Genomic DNA, 25,030 nt, shown 5'->3' on the forward strand with positions numbered 1-25,030 from the left:
CAGGGTCTAAAAACAACCCAGGGCAATGATTGATAGTACATTCAAACCAAACCCCAAAAGCAATCGCTAAAGGGCTGTCTTTTCGCAGTCACAAGCATCGGAAAACTTAAGAAAGGTTACGAGACATATCAGCACGGATGCGCTGGTAGTCGAAGATACCCTCAACGCTGCCGACAGCGCTCATGGCAAGATCGCGGTCCCACAGCTTGCGGGTGGCGAAGTCCATAACGTCCTTCTCGGTGATCTGGCTGACGACACGCTCAACATCCTCGGGGCTGAGGCGGCGGCCAGTGGTGATGATTTGACGACCAATGTCCTCGGCAACGGCGGTGGTGCCGTCGAGAGAGAGGAGGATGGAGGCCTTAAGCTGGGCCTTGGCGCGCTCAACCTCGGCGGGGGTGACGCTGTTGCACAGACGAGACCACTCACGGAGAGTGAAGTGGATCAGGTCATCCAGCTGGGTGAGGTTCTCGGAAACCAGGTAGATACCCCAGAGACTACATTTCAATAAAAGGTTAGTTCTTTTCCTTGTAACCACCTGCGATGTTTGCAAACTTACCCAGTGTCGCTGTAGCTGGTGGAGAAGCTCATGAAGCTGTTAGCGAGCTGGTGCTTGCTAACGTGGGAGCTGAGCTTGCTGCCCAGGAAGGGGGACTGGCCCATAGCACGGTCCCAGTTTCCGACGATGGCCTGGGTGACCAAGGCAGTGAAGTAGTCGTCATCCTTCCAGCTAACACCCTCAACGGCGAGAGCGATGTGAGCGGAGGGAATGGTGTCGTCACGGAGACGGACCTCGGAGCCAATGAACTCGGGGGTGCGCTTCATCTCAGCGGTGAGAGCCTGGGCAGCAGAGGTAGGGGGCTTGCTGGGGAGGCTACCGAAGTGCTCCTCGGCGAGACGGACAAGCTGCTCGTGGGGGATACCTCCAGCACCGACCAGAACCATGCGGTCAGCAGTGTAGTTGGTCTTAATGTAGTCGGTCAGGTTGTCACGGGAGATGGTCTGGATGTTCTCCTTGGGGCCGAGGATAGTGCGGCCAAGGGGCTGGCCCTGGTAAGCAGTGGCGTGCAGGTGGTCGAAGACAACCTCCTCGAGCTGCTTGTCAACCTCCTCCTGCTCGCGCAGGATCACATCACGCTCACGCTCGATGGCGCCGGACTCGAGCTTGGAGTTCTGGAGGATATCGGAGAGGATGTCGACGGCCTTGGGGACATCGGCGTTGAAGGACTTGGCGTAGTATACGGTGTTCTCGCGCTGTTTTCCTGATTAGCGTTGGTTTGATTGATGTGCATATTAGGCTTTCCGGTCGTACCGAGGTGTAGGCGTTAAGGTGAGCGCCCATGTTCTCGATCTCGAGCTCCAATTGGTGCTGCGAGCGCTTGTTGGTACCCTATAACATCCATGTTAATATTATTTCTATTTTCGTCTTCGTAGGGATCGATGGATTCGAACCTTGAAGGCAAGGTGCTCCAGGAAGTGAGCAGTTCCGTTGGTCTTGTCAGTCTCTGACCGGCTACCGGCATCGATCCACACGCCGACAGTGGAGGTTTGAGCCCATGGTGAGTGCTCAGTGGCGATCTAGAAGTTATTAGAGATGCATTGAAGGCATTGATTCGGGTGTCCGCGCATACCGTGAATCCGTTAGAGAGGGTGGTGGACTGAGTGGTGGAAGGCAGAGTAACGGGTGAAGCAAAGCCTCGCTTGACGGGCTGGATAGACTTCAGAGCCGCCTTGCTCCGGAGAGCCTGGTTAAGGTTGAATGCTAGGCGCCGGGAAGCCATTGCGGGTGTATAGAGTGGGTGGGAGGGGGGATGGGGATGGAGAAAAGAGCTGGAGTCGCCCTGAGGTTGAAGTTCGGAAGTCAAATTGTTCGCCCGTCGCGCCAGCCAATCACATGACCCGCTTTTCCAAACCGCCATTTTCGTCCCGATTACTCCCTTAAGTCTTCGTTAAAGGTGTATATATTTGATGGAAATTACATTTTTGAGTTACTTGGACTACTAGGAACATCCAGTGTTTGTTTTTAACAATATTAAACTCGGATTTAAGCAAATTCGTCGTTTACTCGACGTGCTATGCTAATCATCTCATATCCGGCCATATTCATTGGTTCTCCGGTCTCGCTTCTCCTGAACACTCAATTCTAATCATACAAATGCACTAGCAAAGTGCTTCACATTTTCCTCCATGGAGATATCTGGTGAAAACCCAAGCTTGAACGCTCTCTCATTAGAGAACTCAGGTGTCCACGTTTGCACAATCTTGTCAACAGCAGCATCATACTTCTCCTCAACCAGAGCCCGGCGCTCCTTACCACCAACAGCCTCCAGCGCATCCAGCATCTGCTGCACATTAACCTTCAACCCAGGAAGATTGACAGAGCGCGAGATACCAAAGTCCTCGGCAGGGACGTCGCGTGCATGAATTAAGTTCTTAACAATAGTATGCGGCGAGCAAATCCACATCTCAACGTCCCTCTTGACTGGCAAAATAGCTTTCTTCCCATGAAACGGCTCGCGAATAATGTCGCTTGCAAAACTGCTTGCAGCTTGTGTTGGGGCACCCGCGCGAACGGTTACGGTTGGAAGTCTCACTGAGCGGCCATCAATGAACCCACGACGAGAGTAGTCAGTTACCAGGGTCTCGATTATTAACTTCTGTGACCCATAGGAGGTTGAAGGTACGGGCGGGAAATTGAATTCGTCGGGGAGGAGCCCGGGTGGCGCAAGTCCGTAGACGGCGAGGGAAGATGTGAAGACTACTTTCACGCCGGGCATGGTAGTGCGTAGTCGGTCAAGAATGTATCGTGTTGAATCGAGGTTGACTCGAGTTCCTAGCTCGAAGTTCGCCTCCGCGCCGCTGGACATGATTCCATGAAGAAGGTAGACTGTCTCATAGGGGTGCGAGGTGCTAATTAATTCGTCTACCTCTTTCGGTGAGGTGAGATCTGCGCGTACGCAGTTCAGGCGATCGGCATGCTGTGTTGCAGACTTGGGAACTGCGGGCTGGACAACATCGGTGATCGTAACTGTAGTGGAGGAGGGCGTTTGAGCGAGGAAAGCAGCGGCCAGTTCTTGTCCGACGTAACCACCGGCACCAGTAATTAAGATAGACATATTGGGGTTTGATAGACCAGCTATGTGATGTTCAAAGCACAAGAGGGTCGGATAGAATCAATCGATTCGGGTTGAACACGAGCGCATCCATTGCGTTATATAGTGGCACTCGATGAGAACCCCGCGGGGGTCCTGCGGTGGGACCGAATCCTCCCCCACGTTCACTATTCTCAGTTGACATAATATCAACCAATGAATAATGCTCTATGTTAGAATCTAAGCTCGGAGCCTTCGAATCTCCTCATGCACGCAGTATTTCCGAGCCTGTGACTGGAAACTTGGCCGGTATTCGATCTCGGGGAGAAAGCCGAGTGCCGAATAGTTGGCACTCCTCGCGGGACAAGTCCGAGAAGGTTTGGCCTTCTTGCGCAGTAGTCGAGATCTTGAAAGTTTACTGACAGATGATGAGATCAAAATGGAAAATTCTAAGGAGTAAGATGTTTCCACGTAACACGATGCTTTCCATGAGACTGTGCCATGGTATTGGGCCCAAGACTTTGTGGTAGCTATACTACGGAGAGTATCTTTATAAGACTATTTATTATCTTCTCTTCGTTTTAATTCAAGTTAGTTATATACTATAGCCATCTCTAACTAGCTCGCCAATTTTGTGGTATTTTGTATCTATATATTTCAATATATTTTTATAACTATTGTGTAAGACCATAGAGCTGGGGAACCCCCAAGGACATCAAGTAACATTTTACCACTAGGGCAAAAGTCTACTGTATCTGGCTTCTGCCAGATACTCCCCAGGTCCACTATGAATACCATACTTAGTACATATCTTTCCTGTAGGCCACCCGTTATGGCGTGTCCTTACATATTGTTTAATATAATAGATCTTGTATTATTGTAAGAACTCGAGAAAGAAGATAACTTTCTGTGTATCTAACGAAAAGCTTGGAAGTATTAGAGATGGAAAAAAGAAAGAAGGGAGGAAAGCTCCCTCGTATTATCGTATAGAAAAAAAGGAATAGACGGGTTCTGGGTCATATAATAAACATGTAACGTGACTGAAAGCGATATATAAACTATCTTCATGTTTTCTTCCTCCATAGTCAATATCATCGTATTCGTACACACTACTTTCGGTACTGCTAGTTCAGACCATCTAACACTCAGGGAATTAACTCCTTTTCGCTACTTTTGCATCCGCAGCTTTGCTTATGATGGGATGAGAGGGTGCATCCATGCGCGGCAGTAGGCCGGCGGTGCATTCTGCCCGCCCTTCGGTTAGATAGCTAGTGAGAGATGGAAAGAATAGCTTCCCACCACGACCACCATTCCGAGCATCGAAATACAGCCGTATCTTCCTCGGTTTTCCTCGCCCTACGTACATGCATAGTGCCTGTTACTAGCGCCATCAGCTTAGCTTAGAATCTGTCTTCTAGGGGTAGCTTAATCAATACGTTTCCCCCCGTCTTTCTTTCTTTTTTGGGAAAACCAGGTAGGCATTTCAGTAGTAGCTACACCTCACGAAACGCGACGTCGAGACTTGTATCTGACGACTACTACTACTACGTCCATCTTGGACTGCGACATATCCTCAAACTATCCGCACTAGCGTAACCCTCGCTTACCTTTCCTTAACTTAGCTAATTTATACAGTTTTATTGAGTATCATTTACTAGGCTGCAATATCTGTAACATCTCAAAATTAATATCTTAATATCTTACCCATGCTGGTGTACTGGAATACAAGGTGGAAGCTACAAAGTAGGCACCGAATACCCAAGGCAACATGTTATCCACAGCATATAAAAATTGTTATGACTACTAGTATGTTTTGCAAGAAACGCATATTACTGGCGTCTCGTGCTCTAATACTAGAATAATTTCCTCGGGCTTCTGAATACCTCGACTGTTATACAGCAGACTTTACAAGGCCCCGTACTAGCCATTATGAGGACACTTCATCAATTCAATGTGTGCATTTTTTCCGACGTGAAACCTAAATTTTGTGAGGCAAGCAAAAGTACATAGGCAGAGATAACCAGTCACAAGAATAGAAGCAGTGGATACATCGCATAACACAGGACGCCCGAGGAAAAAACAAAAGGAAAGAACATATGGGAGAAAGACATAACCACCAATCAATTAACTGCCACTTTATGACGAACGGCTGTAGATACCACCAACGATACAGTGGTCACGCTCGAAGGGCTCCAGAGTCAGCTGCTCCTTGGGCTTGATCTTCTCCTCGCGCATCTTCTGGACCTCACGAGCGAACACAACATCGGGAGCGGCTGTGGAGTCGATACAGCTGGCCTTGATGGAGATCAAAACACCACCCTGGTCCTCGAGGAACATATGGGCGTTCAGTCCGACAATACGAGCTTGACTAAAAGATTAAACAGATTAGTGATGATTCAGGAATGAATGCTAATCATAGAAGCGATTGACTTACTCTGGCTGAGCCACGTCAGCGAAGATCGTCTGAACCATAGGCAGTAATTGCCTATATCTCAAAGGATGTCTGGCATCGTCAACGATAGGGATAACGTTGGTACGGTGGGTAGCCATGCCGATCAGGTCACGACCGGAACGGTGGGAGAACTCGACGGCGTAGACGGTACCGGTGGGTCCGACGATGTCAGCAACGTGACTGACGGAGGTACCGGAGGCAGCACCCAGGTAGAGAACCTTGGAGCCGGGCTTGATGTGGATGTTGTCCAGACCACCCAGGATACCAGCAGCCAGCTTGGAACGGAAAGGGTTCCACACACGGTACTCGACCTTAGAAACGGTACCATCTTCACCGGCGACACCCTCGACGGAGATACGCTTCTCGCCGTAGACAGCCTGGCCAGGAGTCAAGTTCTTGGTGACGAGCAGATCCTCCTTACCACCGCGGGCAACGAAGACACCAGCGTGACGGTGGGGCTCCTGAATGAAGAAAAAAAATATGGGTTAGCGGGTGATTTGATATTTTCGCGCAAGGCGACGAGGAGAGAGAGAAAAAAAACTTACAATGATGACCTTAGCACCACCCCTGGCACCTTGGGCACCACCACGGCCACCACCACCACGTCCACCACGGCCACGGTCACCACCACGACCACCGCGAGGACCACCACGGCCACCGCCACGGCCACCGAAGCCACCACGGCCACGGTCACCACCACCACGGCCACCGAAACCACCTTAACGAAAGAAGAACTCAATCAGCGAAATGAACAAATGAAAGTGTAACAGACAGAATGATAACGAAGTAGTCTTTGAACCAAAGAGGTCGGAAGAGGACTATCCATGAAAAACTGCCTGCAAGGTCAAGGTCAAAAATTGGAGCACAAACCTCTGCCACCACCACGTCCACCACGATCACCACCACCGAAACCGCCACGGCCACCGCGGGGGGCACCACGGCCTCGAGGAGCACCGAAACCCATTTTGATCTGATGTGTTGTTGAGAAAGGTTTGAGAGGAAGTCGAAGAAATTGGATTGAGCTAACTGAATGCTCAAACCGCGGGAGTTAGGAGTCGAAAAAAGAGTTGGGAAAGAGAGTCGACTCGAATTGGAAGAAATTGACACAGTTTTTTTTTACTGAGTCTTGCAGCTGCAATTTAATTGACCGAGAGTGCTCTGTCGAGTGCGGGTCAAGGCCGATGCTGCTCGTTGATGCGGTCGAGATTTTTTTGCGCTCGTTGGATCTTTCAGAAAATCAGAACAGCGCTAGTCCGCTTATAGTTAAGCGTGGCTGACCTGGTGGATTGGGTCACATGATCTGTTTGTATAGCGAGATCACGTGAATTACGGGAACCCTGCAATAGGAAAGGAGAAGGATCAAGTGAGATTTACCAATATTTATAAATACAAAGGATTGTATATGTTTGAATACGCTGGATTTATTTGGAAACAGTTGAAAGTTCAAAAAATGTGTAAATTTGCTCGATGGGTCATGAAGTCATATCCACCCAAAAACAGAATGCCTCTCTATGTACATACACATAAAATAAATAGAAAATAGAAGAAAATATTCTCTGCAACTTCCTAGCTGTAGAAGTAATAGACAGCTGAATATTGAATCTCAAATGCCGAGGACATACCCTTGCAGGTAGCTGGGGCAGCACCAGAAGCAGTATCGACACGATAAACGGCCTTGTAGTCGCCGACAGTACCGGTCTTAGTAGTAAGGTAGAGCCAAGTAACAGCACCGTATTGTCCCTGGGTCGCACTGGATGGTGCATTGATCGATCCTTCCTTTGTAGTCATGAGGATACCATGTTGCTTGCTTGTGGTGGTATCAAGGTTGAATTCCGGGGTGGTAGCGTCGTAGAAGAAGTGGTGGCCTAGTAGTTCAAGGTTGGCGAGTGGGAATTTCGCATTGGTGTTCGTTGGGAGCGCGATCTTGTATGCTACGTTTGGCATCATTGCGAGCATACTGGGCCAATTGGCGGCGATGCAGGTAGCGTCGAAGAGGCTTGCGACCGCGCCGATGGCTGTCGGGACGGTGTTTGAGGTGGAATCGGCACAGGTATAGTTCTGGATGAATGTATTAGTAGTGAATTTCTTTTTTGGGAAAGATCAATTGATCAAGTATATCATGATGTACATACCTGGGTGCCTCTTCCTAGAGCAACATATGTAGCAGTCAGGCCATCTGGGGCAGTGAGGCCGGATGCATATGATGGGAGCGAGATCTTGGATGTATCGCATGAACTGAAGGAGTCTGGCGATCTGCTCTTTGTCGATTTGATATCCTCGCTCACTTTCGTGAAGTACTCTGAGAGTTCTTCTGAGAAGTCATAGGCATCATCAAAGATGTTTGATGGGGCAGCAGTTGTTACTGCCACCAAAGATACTAGCCAAGGAAGAATATACATTATGATATTCGAATATTCGAAGGGTGGATGTCGTAGTAGTAGAAGGAAGAAGGATTAAGGATAGTTCGTAGATAAAATGCTTTTTTTGTTTCTTCTCAATGCCTCAAATAAACAGCACCAGGCTAAAAGTATGGCAGTTTGAGAGTAGAATAAGAATTGAAGGATTGAAAGGAAAAGGAGTGAAGTGAAGTGATTGAGGGCTGGAGGATAACGAATCCGTCCGCGAAGAAGGCAGGTACATATAGATACGGTGCGGATTGTAATCAGTCAGTTGCTCAAGAATAGCAACAGCTAATTCGAAACATTCCATAAGCCTAATCCCAATCTAAGGAAGTCTACAAAAATAAAAAATAAAAGGATCGATGCACGCCGTAGCTATTAACAGGGATGGGTGGTTAACGGGGCTTCATTATTGGTGCGGGGACGCGCCGAAGACCGACGGCCCAGCCACTTTGGACTGTGATTCGTCGCATTCACAAAAACAACTTTGACTAAATGCAGAGGGCATCGCGCTAACCCAAACACTGGCTTTTCAGTGGGCGGCACCAAGTCCACGGTGCTTCGACCTGGTGGTAGCAGGTAACAGGCTAATGCAGAAGAGCTCTAGAAATCCTCCGCAGCTATTAATAACTGTCCAATCTGGGGAATCCTGGGAAATTCTTGCCATGTGTGTTGAGCGGTTAGAGATGTACATGAAGATTGCTATTAATGGTTAGTGTGCAGAGATGCAGCAGGGGTGAGTGTACATATCAGGGACTAGGGAGCTCAGTGCTTCCAAGGATAAAAGCCGAAGCGCCCTGAATGGTCATGTTGTCAATAACGACATCATTGGATGGGGATCTGGAGCAATAACAGCCTGAGTAACAAATATAGCTCTAATTATATAAATTTTTTGATTTATTTTTATACTCTCTCTCCCCTTCTGGTATTTCCTCGGGCAGCCACTTCGTGAATGTACCACAGATGACCGTTGCGGGGAGGCTGGCATCTTTTGTGTGGCTGTCGGCCACTTTTCTAATTCGAGTCCTCACACAAGGTTACAATACCACACACACAGAAGATAATCAATCTTGGAAGCGGAGCACAAAAAGTCACATTACTTCTTCATCACCGAACTAAGGCAGCCACAATCTCCATCATTATGGTGAACAATGGGGGGTCATTTAACCGACCGGGGGCCAGGAGCGGATCTAACCTTGGAAGATGCACCCCCCGTATCCCCGAGAAGATCTGAGCTCGAGCAGGATTAGGCTTGGCAATGACTCGGAAGATTGATGGCACTGGAAATAAGCGGAACTATAATTGTGCTAGGATGGATCAGATCTTGGATCCCAAACCTCATTCTAGATAGGGAAGGGCCATAGCTCTGGAGACATCAACCGACCTGTACTATGTACGCCGTAGTACGCCCCCCTCTTTTCTAGACCACTACCATGGCCGATAATCCGCCGAAACGACCGCCACAAAGCCAGGAAACTTAATTTATGAACTATTCATGTTGAGAACCTCAAAAATAGCTCTGTGAGTCTGTCAGCAAGGCCGCTTCGTAGTAACCTGACCCGAGCTTGGTCATAACGCGCGATGATATATCCAAGTGTTCAAGTTGCGGTGGATATTTACAATAAATCGTGGAAGAGCAAAGCCAATAGAACCTTGGAATGAACAGGGAGTCGATTTGAAGACAGATCGGGCATCGGAAATTATTCGAAGACAAAGGGATATAAATATCATTGTTAGCCTGAGGGCTTGATTGGCTGTACACTGGATGATCGGGATAATAAACACAAAAATCGACCAGCCAGAACAGGACTCATCACCGACGGAGGTCCATATGCGCCCAAACGCCGAAAATAGAATGATCATTCATGATAGATAGAACAAAGGAAAAAGAAAAGAAAAGAAAACTCCGAGGCCCTCGCTGTTCAAACATCAAACACACCTATGTAGAGCAAGCAGACAATCACACGTAGTGCGAGTAATGGAGTCGTTTAACCTGCTTCATTAAACCCTTCTTGCTGCCAATCATCAGCTTGTAGCCAACCACTGCCACTGCCTGAACCACTTCCAGACCCACTATTGGCATAGGCCGCAGCTGCAGCATTGCCAACAGCACTCATGGCACTATGCTTCTCTATCTCCGTTGTACTCATCATATAAAGGACAACAAAGAGCAGGACATGGATAGCGAAACAGTACCCAGCAAATAAGTTTCGACTGGTCCTATTTGCCATGATAATGCGGGTCAGCGAGAACACTATCCGTTCTGGTAGGTTCATACGCTTATACGCACGGGCGGACTCGCGACCTCGGAAGACAGCAAACGGGGAGATGCGTGCCTCGTAGGCTGATTGGTACCGGTCCAAAGACAGCCCGGAAGGTGTATTCGCGGAATGAACAGTTGTGGAGCTTGGTGCATTCCCGAATGAGGAAGCAGATGTACTTCCGCCCTGGCCGCGGTTGTAGGTCGAAACATAACGAGTCTTCTCATAGAGACCCAAGTTATCTTTCTGTAGCGTAGCTACTTCTTGTCTCAGGGACTTGACTGTGCCATACAACTTCGACAGATCCTCTTCAAGCTCGGCGTTCTTCTTCTTGAAACGATCCCGCTGGGCCTGAATCATTGGCAGAAGACCAGAGCCACCGCCTACAGCCTCTCCAGCGCGAATGGCATCCATGGTATTGGCGGATGCGGCACTCTGGTCAAAGCCAGAGATAATTGACGAGGTAGGGGACGCTGCTCCTCGTCGAGAGGAATGCGGGTACCGGGAAGAGTAAGTACCTGCAACGGACATGGCTGAGGATGGGAACGCATTGGCAGCCTCTTGTTGAACACGCAGGAGATCATTTTCCAGCGTGGTAGACAAGCCTCGAGATTTACCAAGTTCTTCTTTTGTCGTTGCAAGCTCGCCACGCATAGTTTCGAGTTGTTCTTGGATATCTCGAGACGAGACTCTTAGCACAGTAAGCTCATCCGTCAACTTCTTGTTTCGAGCCAGGAGAAGCTGTTCTAAAGAGTTCTTCCCCTTAGTCTTCGTAGCATCACCATTAGTGTTGACAGTATCGTCGTCAGCTGTGGTTTCGCCCAAATCATCGTCATCACCCGCTGTAAATTCAATTGACTTGATCATTTCCAATTCTCGACGAATTTCGTCGTAGTCTGCAACTTTGTCAAGTCGTGATTTAAGTTCGTCTCTTTCTAGTGTAGCCTTCGATGCATTTCTCTCGGCCTGGTGGAGCTTGCCTTCCCAGGTGTGTCGAGATGAATCCTTGTCAAAGCGTGCAGCATCTAGCTTACGCAGCAAAGAAGAATTCTCTGATTGAAGGCGCTGGTAAGATGGATCATCTTCAACGGAGGTTGATTGGTCAGAGTGCGAGTGAGATACGGCCTGGGCCAATTCCAGCCGTAATTGCTCATTCCGTGCTTCCACATCTGCTAATCGAAGACTGGTCTTTTCCAAATCGGTCGACACAAGCTCCAGTTCTGCAGCGGTTGCGCCATTTCGTGCATCATCGTTATCCTCATCTTCACCCATACGCTGGGAAACCTCATAGCTTGCTTTGAGCTCTTTGATTAAGCGGTCCTGGTTCTCCACTTTTTCTTCCAAGCTTTTCTCTTTGGCAGCCCAATTGCTCGACTTTTCGGACAAAACAGCCTTCCAGGATGTTTCAATTTCCTTAGCTCTTGACTCTTGGTTATCCTCGAGCTTCTTCCTTGCTGCACGTTCTTCCTGTAGACGGTTCTCGGTTTCTTCTTGTTGTTTTGTAAGACGGTCGACGGATTGTTGCAATTGATCTCGTTCGGATGTCAACTTTGGAACTGTCTCTTCAGATACCACGAGGGAATCTACAGAGGCTTCGAGGAGTGGGTAAGGATCGGGTGCTTCGGACAGAGACGAGTATAATTGTAGGAAAGATGATGACGAGGATTTGCCTTGGTTGGTCAAAACATCGATAAATGACTGATAGGCTTTCAGTAATCCCTTGTACTCGGTGAGTTTGTCCTGATCCTCCAGCTTCTTAAAGTCTTTCGTCTTTTGCGCCAAATCCTTTCTTTGGACGAGGGAGTCCCGCTGGTGTTCGACTATTTCGGAGGCAGATGCATCGAGTTTCGCAATGGTGCTAGCTAGGTCAATACCTGGTGTGTGTTAATTGTTAACGATTCTCTGGTTATATCATTATCAGGCCACTTACCACGCCAAGCAGCGATGGCTCGCTGGAACTTATTTGTCTCCTCCGACAGCTTAGTGGAGACTTCTGGAGGGACATCTTGTTGCTCCTGGGCGGCAAGGCCCTCCGTAATGGCAAAGGAGTCCATAAACAGCGTTCAACCTGGGGAAGCGCAGTTCACCCCACTCCGATATACACGCCAGATGGTCAGAACGGGGAAACCGCGCGGAGCTGTAACAGGACACGCGGCGCACGGGCCGATGTTCTTCCGATCTAATAGATCTCAATGCAATGGATGATGGAGATAATGTTGTTAGAGAATCAAAGTGTCCTAATAGTTGTTATTCTTATTTCCAGTTTCCCTAGTGTTTGGTCTTAGGTGTTTCCAAGGGTGGTTGCCTTGATAGCCGTTGACACCCGAGGCTCTGTTCCTGACTTAGTATGGAGAGGCCCCTGAACCTTAGCTTTGGCCCCAGTCTGACCGCCTTCTAGCTCAACTTCAATGCTGCGCGGGGACAGCACTTCTACAGGCTAGCCATGATGGCTTCTGATGATGGATTCGGTCCTCGAAAGAGGCGCAAGATTGGTCCTCCAGGGACGGATCCTTATGTTTTGCGATCTTTATTTGAGAACGTCCCGGTAGAAACCGAGGACAACCGCGACGTTTACATCACCTGCGTTGAATACTGGGGTAAGCTACTACCACGCGGGGTTGGTAGACACTGTACTGACTATATGACTATACTTTTATAGACCAGAACTTGTATATCGGAACTTCCGCGGCCGAGATCTTGCACTTTGTTTGCCTTCCACCAGCCGACGGCGAATCAAATGAGCCCACCTTTATACTGGCATCGCGATTACCTATCCCATTCCAAACTACACCTTCGGACATCGATCGTGTAGGCGTCCAACAAATCGTCATATTAGCTTCGGTGAATAAAGCTTGTGTTCTTTGCAATGGAACTGTCACATTCTACATGCTGCCAGAGCTCAGCCCGGCATTTGGAAATACCAAAGTCAATCATTGCCGATGGATCGGCGGGCTAGATCTCGACCGGGGGGCTGAATCCGAGGGCAACCCCGTCGTGATGATCGCGGCACAGAATAATATCATGCTAGTACAAATCGGAGATGAGGCGCGGCGCATTAAGAAGATCGGATTTCCCGGGTGCATGGTCGCAGCCCGTAGAGGCACCATTGCCTGCGTTTCGGACTCTCATTCATACTCTCTGCTTGAAGTCGAACATCAGCAGAAGATTCCCTTGTTTCCAATTTCATCCTCGAATGAAGTCTTTGAGTCTGGAAATTTAGAAGATATCGTTCCAGGGCCTCAGACCCCTCTTAAACGATCCCCTTCTTCATCTTATCCAAGCTCTCCTCCTAGTGATTCGCGTGAACATGGCAGAAGCAGCAGTCTAAATGCATTCGTGGGAATGTTGCAACCGCATGCTCAGACGCCTCAGAAGGAGCGATCACCTTCGCCATCGGGAACCCCAGATCCTTTCACAGCCACCGGGACACCCCGGCGATCAAGCTCGGAAGAGAGAGAAGACAATGACGAAACACAAGACAAGGCTATCCATAGCCTGCAGGATGAATCGCCCACTGAAGCCCCCGAAGCTACAAAGCCATTGCCTCCCTTACCGCCGAAACAAATCTTTAAGCAGTTGCAACCTCATGTGGTCTCTCCAACACCATCAGAATTCCTTCTGGTAACCGGAACAGAAGAAACGGAGCCCGGTGTGGGTATGTTTGTAGACTTGGATGGAGAAGTTGTGAGGGGAACCATCAACTTCCATCGATATCCGAAGTCGGTTGTCATAGATGCTGGTGAAGATGACCAATCCCTTCAACCAGACAACGATGCCAAAGATGAGTTTGTCCTCGCTGTGATCAACGAAGGCGAAGATCAAAACCGGCTAGAAATTCAACATTGGGATGATGACCCCGCGGAGATTGAGCGCCAGAAGCGTTGGCTCGATGTACCTTCAGTAGGGGAAAATGGCGGCCGAGTTGGCTTAAGACATACCATTACTCCTAGTCACATTGAACTCGAAGACATCGGCCAACTCCTGCGCATGTCTCGTCTCAAAACGCCTTTGCTTTCACCGCATGTTCCAACTGCAGACCCTCGAACACAGGCCTCCATTGAGCATTCACAGAAGGAAAAGGAGCTTTTCGAGTCTCAGGAGTTGACAGACAGCGACGGCTCCAAGAAGAATGAAAATGGCTCAGAGTTGGAGGCGCAGCGCGATGCTGAGGAAGCAAAATTTGCCCATGGATTAGGCAAACTACAGAGCAGCCTCATCCTATGGTCAGGGTCTCAGATATGGCGCATTGTTAAGAATCCCTTGGTGGTTCAACTGGAGAAGGCCTTGCAACAGGCGCAGTATACCAATGATAGTGGTCATATAATTTTGCAGCGAGATGCTGTCTTGGAGTTGACCATGTCAATTCAGGATATTGAGCCCCAAAATGAGTCCGAATTCATTGGCCTGGGCTATGTGAAGCAAAAAGCAAGCTTGTTGCTGTATGCAGATCTACTGTTCATGCATCCCGATAACCGAACTGATAACTTTATCACGCAAACCGAGCAAGCTCTGGTGGCCGGTAATCTAGATCCTCGTTTAGCTTTGCTATTCATCCCACTGCTTCAGTCTGAGGTCCTGCAAGGCCCACAGGGCATATGGATTCATTGCGGTCTCGCAACCTTGACAGAGAAGTACATCCAGCAAGTGGAAAAGATAAACAATGAGTTATCCAGACCAGCTGCTACTCAAGGTCCCGTTCTGAATATGTTGAAGCGATTCCTCTTCTCTTGGCAACAAAAGAGAGGCTATGGTAGTATTACGGATGAGACCTATGTCTTGGACAGTACCGATGCTGCTCTCTTGCATTTAGTGCTAGAACAAGATGCTCAATTAAATGCGGAGAACCGCGCTGATGCACAAACTCGCGTCGAATTGAACCGACTTGTGGATCGTTGGAAAGGCAATTTCGATCGAGCTGTGGCGCTGTTAGAGCAGTATAAGCGGCTCTATACCCTGAGTCGTCTTTACCAAAGCCAGAAGATGTCTCGCAATGTCCTCAAAACCTGGCGACGAATCGTTGACGGGGAGTCTGATGCTGGTGGAGAGCTCACGGCAGCAGGCGTTGAGGTTCAAATGCGCAAATATTTGGTGAATATTAAAAATTCTCAGCTCATTGAAGATTATGGATCCTGGCTCGCAGGGCGGAACCCCAGTTTGGGAGTCCAGGTTTTCGCGGACAGCTCTAGCCGTGTTCGACTCGAACCTGCAGATGTAGTTGTCTTGCTCAAGGAGCGCGCCCCCAAGGCCGTTCAACACTATTTAGAGCACTTGGTTTTCGCTAAGAATGTGAGTAAATGGCTCCTGAAATTTCCTAGGATCATGAGACTAAGAATATGCAGTACACCCAATACGCCGATGACCTCATCTCATACTACCTGGATGAAGTACTTTCCACTCTCGAATCCTCACCCGAAGCACGGACTTCCCTTTCAGAATCCTACTCAACTTACCGGGCCCTATGTCCCCCAAAGCCAACATACTTAAACTTCATCACGGAAAACACTCCCAATGAACAATGGTGGAAGTCTCGACTTCGTCTACTACAGCTGCTGAGCGGCACCTCCGGCACACAATTCTCCTCTACATCCGTCCCATCGGGCATCAGCTACTCCATTCCCAACGTGCTGGCGCGTATCGAGCCCTTTCAAGATGACCTTGTTTCCGAAAGCATCATCCTAGACGGTCTACAGGGACACCACCGTGCTGCTCTCCGACTCCTCACACACGGTCTAGGCGACTACGACTCCGCAATTCGATACTGTCTCTTCGGTGGTCCGCGTAGCTCTTCCTCCTCTACAAGCGTCGAGCCCGAACTTGCCGATCATGATCTCCAATCTGAGCTTTTCCGCCATCTATTGGATGAATTCCTGCAGATCCAAGATCTCTCAGATCGTATCGAGAGAACTAGCGATCTTCTCGCTCGCTTCGCGGCTTGGTTCGACGTGCGAGAAGTGTTAGATCTTGTTCCAGAGGATTGGAGCGTTGATATTTTAGGTGGTTTCCTCGTTCATGTCTTTCGGACACTTGTCTCTCAAACGCGGGAAACTCGTATACAGCGTGCTCTTAGTGCAGGGCTTAATCTGCGCATTGGTGTTGAGTATAATGATAACATGGAGAAATCTGGGCCCTGGGTGGAAGATGGGGAAGGGCTTCGTCGGCTGAAGGATGTTGATACTGCTCAACCGCCCTCACCGTCGGAGGCTGATACTAATGGTCCGGTTCCGGTTGAGAATGATGATTTTGGGGATATGATAGTGCCTGGACCAGGGCAATAGAAGATGCTCAATTGTACTTTTTTCCCTTTGGTTTTCTACCTAGAATCGATGATACCTACATAGCCTACATTCATTTCAAATTTGTTTACATGAAGAACCGAACCTGCGTATATAAGGTTGTCCGAACAACAATGATAATAGCCTCCTGGCAAATATAGTCTTGTTTTAAGATATCTCACTACTGTCCCCAGCCAATTCTTTTTGGCTACCACAACATTATGGTCCGTCTCGGGAGATAGAGCCAATATCATGACACGAGATCTTTATCATACATTAATTTCCAGGGAACAGATTTTTCAAAAGAAAAAAAAGGCTTCATGGTGTATTCATTCCCTTCGTAGCTCTAATTAGCGAGCGCCCCGCCAAAGAGCCAGGGTCCATTTTTTTTGGATTCAGGCGAGCTATTGGTATTTTCCAAGAGTGCCAGTTATACAGCAGTTATTGAGTCAGAGGCAAAGCTCTTTATTCCTCAGGCTGCACGAATGGATTAGGGATTTCCTCGCTGCCATCAGCGGGGGAGATGAGTACGATCAATGTGCCACGGGCGACGATTAGGCCCAGTGAGCGGGTGGTTGAGTTACCCTCGTCATCTGTAGTTTTAGTTAGCATGGAGTATTCTTTTGATGGTCATCTGCCAGAGTGAATTAATTGGATCGAGTTGAATAACATACCCCGCATAGACTCCTTGACATCATCAAGAACCAGGTTCATAAGCTGATCGTAACCCTTGAGGGTTCCGGTAACTAAGCAGGGTTAGCAATTGATATTCAAATTTAATATTGATATCGATTGAGGCTATCAGCCTTAAGAGGAAAGAAGGGACCCACCTTCACGACCACCATTGAACTTCACCTGGACCTCCTTGTCCATGTACTTGTTGAGATCGAGGATATTCTCCTTCTTAGGTTTCTCCTGTGCACCGCCACCACCGCCACTTTTCTGTTGGGGCTGGCGACCACCGCCGCGCCCACGACCGCCGCGGAATGAACCTCGTTCGGACATGATTTGGCGGGGTTAGGGAAGAATGATTAAGAGGTAAAAAAGGAAAGTGAGTTCAGGTGACTAAGCCTGATTGGAGATATCGCGAACCACGATAATGGAGAAGAGACGGAGTGACCAAGTGACCAGTCAGTGTGTAGTTGGCCAGGTTGGTGTTAGGGTGCTCAATGTGTTAGGGAAGGGGCCGAGTATGAGGGATTTTCAGGGAAGGAACGGTGGAAGGTGCTTGCCGTTTTGGTACGTTTTGGTACGTTTTGGTTTTTTATTTTTATTTTCTCCCGCCGATTTCCCGCTGAGACCGTATTGGTACTGTCACCGGGATCCCGGGCGCGGGGGGCGGAAGAATGTTTTGTATGGAGGAGGTACCTGTGAGCGGCTGTATTATACCAGGGCGGTACATAGCGGTACGATGGCGGTACTGTGATTGTATTATACCGTGCGCTGATACCTGCGGAGTACACGACATCATGTATCTGAGCTTTGCTCCAGGCATCCACGATACTTCAAAAAAAGCAATCAAACTAACCTTGGAATGTCATAAAAGTGGCCCCCAGAAGGCTTGTTTCAGAGTGATCGACCAAGATCATGTATACTAATGGAACTAACGTGGCTTGTATACATCATAGTTGCTGAATCTTCGAACCTATCAAGCCTAGTAGGGCCCCAGTAAAGATCCAGATGTCCCGACATGGTTGTCCCATGCCTCAGCGGAAAGGACCGGCGGGACTCCGCTGTCTACGCTGGTTGGGCGCTGACCCTCCCCCCTCCCCCTTCCCATTTTCCATCTGGTTTTCTACTTTCTTTTCTCATTTCTTGCTCGGATGTTGCCATCGGATCAGGGGTGAACTACCTACTAGTGCATGTATAATATACATGGTTCTCGATTTCCCCGAATCCACACCTTCCTACCTTCCTATCCCTCCATGTGCTCTGACCCGCCCCATTCACTTGCGTTCCGCCCTGACTCCGCCGGGCTAATTTTGTAGCCTTACCGTCGCGGCCCCTGTTCTGTTCCTACGCTTTTTTTTTTTTTTCTCCCCTTCTCCTCCAACACTCTTGACCTCTTCTTTCCTACTCTCTACATATCTCTAGGAGATCAGAGCACACGAAGCGCTCACTTGGTGCCTGGCGCCAATTCCAACCATGGAGTCCCACGGCGCAATCACCGAGCCCTCTAACAAGAGGCCTCGATCTCCTACAAATGACCATCCGCCACAGTCCAAGATGCCCAAGACATCTAACCACCTCCAAATCAACTATCTTGCTCGCCAGTACCCGGATAATCTACCTTTGGTTTCCTCCGATGATAACATGCCCGCTATCATTCACCTTATCGGAGAATACGATGGAGTCCTCCACCGCCATGAGAGTATAGCTGGGAACCTGGGCGCATGTCCACTGGGTCCCATTTTGATTAAGAGGTTTGAGCGACTATTCGATGGTCCTCCACGCGTGCTCAAGTCCCATGGTAAAGATGGTCCAACGGTGACCTGGTTGGATGTGGTGGAATTCGCCAAGAGCAAGCCCGAGCAGTTTAATCTGGAAAAATCTCGCAATGGGGTCCGCGTCTGCCAGTTCTATACTAAGCAGTGTCGTGTGGAGATCAGCGAGGAGGATTTCGTGTTGATCGCTTCCGGCATGCCTCAGAAGATGATTCCCCCGCAGCCGATCATCGAGGATGAGGAGAAGGAGCTGGGCGGACTGGAAATACTGGAGAGAAATTTGCAGCAGATTATACAGATGGCAGATCAAGGTATGTGCGAAACTATATGTATTTCGCTCATGTACTCCTTGTAACAAATTGGACTAACCTTGGCTCCTTTACCTCTTTAGTATCTGCCCGAGCTCGCCAGCTCAGTTACCGTCTGAAGAACCGCCGCACCGCAATCGTCAGCCGGCGAGAGAACGACGCAAATCTACACTCCCGCCATGCCGGAGACCCATGGCGTGAATACAATGGAAATGCCGTATCGAACGGCCATTCATCCCATGGCTCGCCTGGTGGCTTTGTCGCCGTCAACGCAGCTCGGGCCGAAGCCGAGACAGCAGAAGACCACAATCTATCTACTGCGCAATTCGCATTCTCCCATCCCAGTACCGAGAACATTACTATCATCAACGGAACCTCGATCAAAGGTGCCTCGCCAACCACCCGTGCCGAGCTGATGAAGAAATTCTTCACCACGGCCGATCGCCAGGCGCGCGGCTACGACGATGCAGCAGGACCGATCAATCCTCTACCTCGTCCTCTTCCACAAGCCTCCGAACAACCAGAGTATAATCCCTCCAACGCAACATCAACGCCAGTAGCTATCCCCAGCACTCCATCCTCGCTTCTCCCACCACCAAAAACAACACCTCAGGAGAAGGACGACGGGGGCCCTTTTAAATTGGAAATGGTAGCCCGCATGGAAGAGCTACAACGCGGTGAGCGCGTAGTACCACCCTGCGACCGCTGTCGTCGTCTACACATGGACTGTCTGAAGAACCTTACCGCCTGCATGGGCTGTACAAAGAAGCACGCTAAGTGTTCCTGGCGCGATGTGAAGGAAGACGAAGTTCGCGCGGCGTGGGCGGGATCCTCCGCGCCCCGGCCCAGAATAGATGACGAGCATGCCGCCGCACTACAATCCCAGAATACACCGCCCCCTCAGAGATCAGTAGAGCGTTCCGAACCATTTGATCCTGTCTATGCGCATCATAATCGTCGCGAGTCAGCACCTTCAGCTCCTCATATCGCGCCGGGCGCGGTGGTTTCCAGACCGCTTCCTTCTCAAGATAGTTCGCCGCGTAGAGCTGTGAGCGAAACCGAAGGCAGTGGGCGTCCGCAGAATAGACCGCCGCGAAATGCTGAGGAGGAAGATCCAGATGCTAATCAGAGGCTCATGCAAGCTATTCTTGATACGGTGGATCATCATGCTCGCGTTGCGGCTGCTGTGCAGGAAAAGGAGCGGGGCGCTGAGCGCGGACCGGAACGTGGTCCTGAGCGTGGACTTGAGCGTGGTGGAGAGGGACCTCATGATCGGGATGTTAATCGAGATCGTGAGTGGGAACGGGAACGGGAACGGGAACGGGAAAGAGAACGCGAGCGAGAACGAGAACGGGATCAGGATCGGGATCATGATCATGATCATGATCGTGACCGTGAGCGGCGCTTGGTGCATATTTAGGCAGGCTCCTCTTTGCATTGGTGTACATTTTCTCTTTTGTATATGTAGTTTACAGCGTTGGCGAATCTGGGTTTCAAGGTTGGTTGGGGGTATTTTATTCGGCGTGTCGTATATATTATATCCATGGAAGTCAATGTTATGTTATGTTATGTTTGATCTATCTATTTTATTCTACTTATTCTATTTAATCCCTCAATATACATGTATGTTGGTTGAAGCGAAGAATCTGCAGTCTGTTGCGGCCATAAACGCCGCCATGATCCACTCAGTCTACTACTCTACCCCGAGCCGGTGGGGGACATTGACCTCGATCTTTGCTGTGTTTACTTAATTAAACACTTACCGTGTGCAGGTGTCTTATTTTCTTGAATTCCTATTCCATTTGCATGTTTAAGCATTTATTGACATGCCAGTCTTTATTTCATTCCCCGAGAATCCAGACCTTTCTTCTCCGTCTAACGACCGTCCTCTCAGCATTACCTCGGTATATCGCATAGTTGATTCTTACTATGTACTTGTTTCCCCAGATCACCCCACACGGAACGGATATAACTTTCCAAGATTCTATAGCATGATCTTCGGACTATTTCCTCATAAAGTTCAGTAGAATACTTCCGGATATCCGTACTAACACCCCCACACTATTCTCATTTTGACCCACAAGCCTACAAGCTAGTAAGAATCCTATATCCATTCCCATCAGGTTATAAGCCTTATATTCAAGACACCAGATTACTATGTAAACTATGCTAGCTATCGTGATTAGCTGTCATGTCTGACTAAAGCATTACCCAGTTGCTCCTCAAGCAAGGCAATTTGCTTGTCAAGGCGCTCAAGAACATCCACCGTATCCCTATGCGACACTGCCTTTGCAGCTGTATCCCGTAACAACCTCGCATTCCCAATATAAGGTATCATCACATGTCTCTGTACCCGTAATGCACGGCACATAAATTGGTGATAATGGTTGTTACGTCGTGTCGATCTGACCTCTTGCAATTCGCGCTCCAAGATGAAATCATTCGATGACGCGATGTCGATCGCAGATGGCCCAACCTTTTGGTCAGTCAACCACAGAGGTGAAGCCAGGTCTCCCATTGTGGGGAAGTGAACCAGAATATTCGCTACCCTCTTCTTTCTTTGAGTGAGTGCCATATAAAGCAGACTCTCGCCAATATTAATGTAGTATGACGGTGCAATTGTGCAGTTGTGAAGAAGGAGCCGGAAGCATGAAGGATAATCATAAATTATTTAAACTCGCTAATCTGGCATCGTCAACACCCATGATCTCATCTTCCTCAGGAGCACGACAGGTGAGCCCAGGAATGAGACTCATGATGAAGAGAATGATACCAGTTCCGAACAAGGAGTATGCAGCACTACACATAGGGTCAGCAAGCTGGTATCCCAGCTGAATATAGTTGTGGCTAATCGAACCACCAGGGATATCAGTGCTGCCATCAAGATGGGATAGACATTGATTTCTTTGGGGGGAGCGGCGTGCGAACTGTGGGGAGATGAAGAGGAGTAAGAGCGAAACGAAAGTTGAGGCTAGCTACGTAAGCGCCAATAGTAAAATGGCGAAAGCCATTAACCTCAATTTATTCCTACTTCTAACAGTCGTCTCGAGATCCTCGTGCGAGGGGTGGCAGACATTTCACGCCAGACAGCATGCTAAACAAGCTACTCCCGTCCACTGGCTCGATTCAATGGATATTGGAATTTAGGTGATCTCAAATCTCGGCACTCAAGGGCTCTGGTAAACATATCCAAATTCCTTTTGCGCCTTCTCTAAGGCCTCCCTTAACGGCCTTTCCCTCTCCTCCATCCCCTGCGGATCCTCCTTTGCCTGTCGCTGGAGCACCTTCAACCCATACGGGAATTCTTGCCCACTTGGTACCATATTGCCCTTCTGCACAGCTGGGCGCTCGCTAATACGATTCCACCACTTGTACACATGAGGGAAGTTTTCGAGTTCAATGCCGGTAACCGCAGAAGCGTTAATAAAAGGCCAAATGGCGATGTCGGCTAAGCTGTACTTCCCGCCCCCTGGGCCAGCGAGGTAGTTACGGTCCGCAAGTCGGGTATCGAGCACACCATAGAGGCGCTCTGTCTCACCCACAAAACGTTGGGTCGAAAAGGCATAGCGATCGGGGTGAAAGCGATAGAAGAAGTTAGCCTGGGCTTGCATGGGGCCTATGAAGTATCATGAAGGTCGTCAGCTCAGATTCTAAAGCAGACAATTACGCGGACTTCGACAAAAATATGGACTACGCTAGGATAGGAGCTTCAATGCCTACCTAGATTACCATGCTGCCACGACATCCACTGCTCGGCGGTACAGGTATCAAGCGGGTCCTTGAAGCAAAACTTGTGCTCTGGGTCGTAGTGCCGCGTCAGGTAATTTAGAATGGCTACGCCTTCCATGATGGCGTATCCACCGTTGTCGTGGTCGATAAGGACTGGAATGCGCCCATTTGGTCCGAGCTTGGTAAACCACGGGTCCTTCTGGACGTTCTGGAAAATATCGATATTTTGGAAGGTGTACTCTGTGCCATATGTTTCCTTCAGCTCCTCAAGCAGTATCGAAATCTTCAGGCCTACAAAATATGTCAGTAGGGAAATAACCTTAGATGAACTAATGAGCGAAGAGAGATACAATATACCATTGGGCGTGCCAAATGTCAGGAGCTCCAGGCCCTTGTTGGTAATCAGGCCGGCTGGTCGGTCACTATGAGCCATAGTTGCCGCTCAAAGGGAATGTATTTCAACCGTAAGCCCGCGAGTTTATTCTGTGTAAATGTTGTTACGCCCTTCGGATCAGGATCCGATAATGAGAAAGTCTTGATTATTATATATTGATTGACTAGGGGTCACATTCATATATGTATGTCATGAGGTGGTACACTATCTGAGGCTGGTTGTTCCGGGATACATCAGCCAGGCTATTCTCGTCTGAAGCCGTTCACTGGCCATTTGTAAGCATCGGGCTCGTAAAGCCCGAGTCGGGACCTGGAGAATATACTTCCTAGATTATTTGCTAGCTTTATCTTCGGCTTAAGTCTTTTGCTATAGTAATCCGGGTTTTGACAAAACCCGAACCTCAAAACCCGAACTATAAAACCCTACAATAAGGAGAAGCCTTGTATTTATTAGTAGATTGGCTAACCAATGATATTTCATAGCTAACCTGAATAATTACAGTATCTATATCACTTTTTGTCTCGCTTTCAAGATCTATTTCATCTTCAGTATCGGCATCCTGGTTTTTGGGAGGCCCATATTGTTTCCAGTATCGACACTCCACTTCATAGACTAGCTAGTAGATATCCATATTTTCGTCTATAGAATCCTACGACCAAAGCTTCTCTCTTCCAAATAAGTGGTTCCATCTTGCCAGAGAATTATTAACCGAGTCTGTGGGTATATATCCCTCGCGCCTAGCTCGATTGTTTTCTTCCAATCTATGCCGTATTCCCTGTCATCTTCAATTATAAAACCGACTCCTAAGATAGTTTTGACGTCTACCCATATATATTTCTACACTTCGGTTTGTAAACCATCTTTGGTCATGATGGTTTTTGCGTGGCCGCGACAAGTGGAAGGAAGAACTTGAGCGGTACTTTTTTTGTCGTAGAGCTGGTGAGAACCTGCTCTGATACGATAGATAGGACACGATTGGTCACCGTATTGAACAAAGGTCTGTGTTCCCACCCCCACACGCCACCAATAGAGCACCTCTCTGTAGGCCAGGGGACGTTATTCTGTGGCAGCTCTTACATCTATACTGTCGAGATCCCCAGCAAGTTGAGTGGGAAGAAAACATTCATCACTGATGGTTTCCGTTGAGACTTGCTTTTGTATGATAGACCTCATATCTGGTAGAGACTCAGAGTCGGAACTTCTTCAAGGTCCTGGTGAGATGGGCCAGGTCCAATCACCTTCTCCATGGCGTCTTTTTCAGGTTCAAGTCCTTCGGGAGACCGTGTCGTTTATTGAAATTCTTTCAATTATTATAGGTACTGTGGAATATGTCCCATGCCGTTCGTTCGTGGTCCCCATGTTGCAAATCTCTTGCTTGAGCGATCGCGTTTGTGTATCCTTGGTATATGCCAATATATCCTCCTTCAGGGATCTGTCCGTTCTCAATGTTGGATGCATTGTGAAGACAGTTTTGACCTCTAATTGACGCGGTCAACTCTTCAAAGAACTTACGACAGCCGTCATAGTCCGGCTTCTTGTCAGAAAAAAATATTTGCAAAGAAATTGGTCATATTTGGGCCACATTCCCTGCATTCTTGCCAAATTATTGCTTTGACCCAAAGATAAAGAGCGTCCGGTTCATCCTGGTCCATCGGCTCTGGATTGTCGCCATCATCGTC

At 48.7% G+C, this 25,030-nt stretch overlaps 10 protein-coding genes across 10 annotated transcripts; 2 read left to right on the forward strand and 8 right to left on the reverse strand.

Annotated features, from left to right (window-relative positions):
• Positions 1-106: 106 nt before the first annotated feature.
• Positions 107-1,781, reverse strand: N7478_001226 (mitochondrial processing peptidase; the record flags this gene model as incomplete). Its single annotated transcript, XM_056917441.1, has 5 exons — positions 107-497; positions 560-1,254; positions 1,313-1,390; positions 1,453-1,578; positions 1,632-1,781. The coding sequence occupies 5 exons, from the start codon at positions 1,779-1,781 to the stop codon at positions 107-109; spliced, it is 1,440 nt and encodes a 479-aa protein (XP_056785321.1).
• A 366-nt stretch (positions 1,782-2,147) lies between these two features.
• On the reverse strand, positions 2,148-3,116 carry N7478_001227 (SDR family oxidoreductase; the record flags this gene model as incomplete). The annotated part of the gene is made up of 1 exon (XM_056917442.1): positions 2,148-3,116. The coding sequence occupies one exon, from the start codon at positions 3,114-3,116 to the stop codon at positions 2,148-2,150; it is 969 nt and encodes a 322-aa protein (XP_056785322.1).
• Positions 3,117-5,228: 2,112 nt separating this feature from the next.
• Positions 5,229-6,508, reverse strand: N7478_001228 (rRNA 2'-O-methyltransferase fibrillarin family protein; the record flags this gene model as incomplete). The annotated part of the gene is made up of 4 exons (XM_056917443.1): positions 5,229-5,460; positions 5,527-6,005; positions 6,090-6,262; positions 6,415-6,508. 4 exons carry the CDS (start codon positions 6,506-6,508, stop codon positions 5,229-5,231), a joined length of 978 nt encoding a protein of 325 aa, XP_056785323.1.
• Positions 6,509-7,110: 602 nt separating this feature from the next.
• Positions 7,111-7,943, reverse strand: N7478_001229 (uncharacterized protein; the record flags this gene model as incomplete). Its single annotated transcript, XM_056917444.1, has 2 exons — positions 7,111-7,602; positions 7,677-7,943. The coding sequence occupies 2 exons, from the start codon at positions 7,941-7,943 to the stop codon at positions 7,111-7,113; spliced, it is 759 nt and encodes a 252-aa protein (XP_056785324.1).
• Positions 7,944-9,931: 1,988 nt separating this feature from the next.
• N7478_001230 (CCAAT displacement transcription factor COY1) lies at positions 9,932-12,258 on the reverse strand (the record flags this gene model as incomplete). Its single annotated transcript, XM_056917445.1, has 2 exons — positions 9,932-12,078; positions 12,135-12,258. 2 exons carry the CDS (start codon positions 12,256-12,258, stop codon positions 9,932-9,934), a joined length of 2,271 nt encoding a protein of 756 aa, XP_056785325.1.
• Positions 12,259-12,650: 392 nt separating this feature from the next.
• On the forward strand, positions 12,651-16,479 carry N7478_001231 (uncharacterized protein; the record flags this gene model as incomplete). Its single annotated transcript, XM_056917446.1, has 3 exons — positions 12,651-12,801; positions 12,864-15,490; positions 15,544-16,479. The coding sequence occupies 3 exons, from the start codon at positions 12,651-12,653 to the stop codon at positions 16,477-16,479; spliced, it is 3,714 nt and encodes a 1,237-aa protein (XP_056785326.1).
• A 462-nt stretch (positions 16,480-16,941) lies between these two features.
• N7478_001232 (U6 snRNA-associated Sm-like protein LSm7) lies at positions 16,942-17,481 on the reverse strand (the record flags this gene model as incomplete). Its single annotated transcript, XM_056917447.1, has 3 exons — positions 16,942-17,069; positions 17,151-17,222; positions 17,307-17,481. The coding sequence occupies 3 exons, from the start codon at positions 17,479-17,481 to the stop codon at positions 16,942-16,944; spliced, it is 375 nt and encodes a 124-aa protein (XP_056785327.1).
• A 1,140-nt stretch (positions 17,482-18,621) lies between these two features.
• Positions 18,622-20,648, forward strand: N7478_001233 (Zn(II)2Cys6 transcription factor domain-containing protein; the record flags this gene model as incomplete). The annotated part of the gene is made up of 2 exons (XM_056917448.1): positions 18,622-19,231; positions 19,312-20,648. 2 exons carry the CDS (start codon positions 18,622-18,624, stop codon positions 20,646-20,648), a joined length of 1,947 nt encoding a protein of 648 aa, XP_056785328.1.
• A 762-nt stretch (positions 20,649-21,410) lies between these two features.
• On the reverse strand, positions 21,411-21,746 carry N7478_001234 (uncharacterized protein; the record flags this gene model as incomplete). Its single annotated transcript, XM_056917449.1, has 1 exon — positions 21,411-21,746. The coding sequence occupies one exon, from the start codon at positions 21,744-21,746 to the stop codon at positions 21,411-21,413; it is 336 nt and encodes a 111-aa protein (XP_056785329.1).
• Positions 21,747-22,395: 649 nt separating this feature from the next.
• On the reverse strand, positions 22,396-23,390 carry N7478_001235 (glutathione S-transferase family protein; the record flags this gene model as incomplete). Its single annotated transcript, XM_056917450.1, has 2 exons — positions 22,396-22,844; positions 22,949-23,390. The coding sequence occupies 2 exons, from the start codon at positions 23,388-23,390 to the stop codon at positions 22,396-22,398; spliced, it is 891 nt and encodes a 296-aa protein (XP_056785330.1).
• Between the last annotated feature and the right edge of the window lie 1,640 nt (positions 23,391-25,030).

This window comes from Penicillium angulare (assembly GCF_028827245.1).
Source record: "Penicillium angulare strain IBT 27051 chromosome Unknown utg000001l_segment0_segment0, whole genome shotgun sequence".
In the NCBI taxonomy this organism is placed as follows: domain Eukaryota; kingdom Fungi; phylum Ascomycota; class Eurotiomycetes; order Eurotiales; family Aspergillaceae; genus Penicillium; species Penicillium angulare.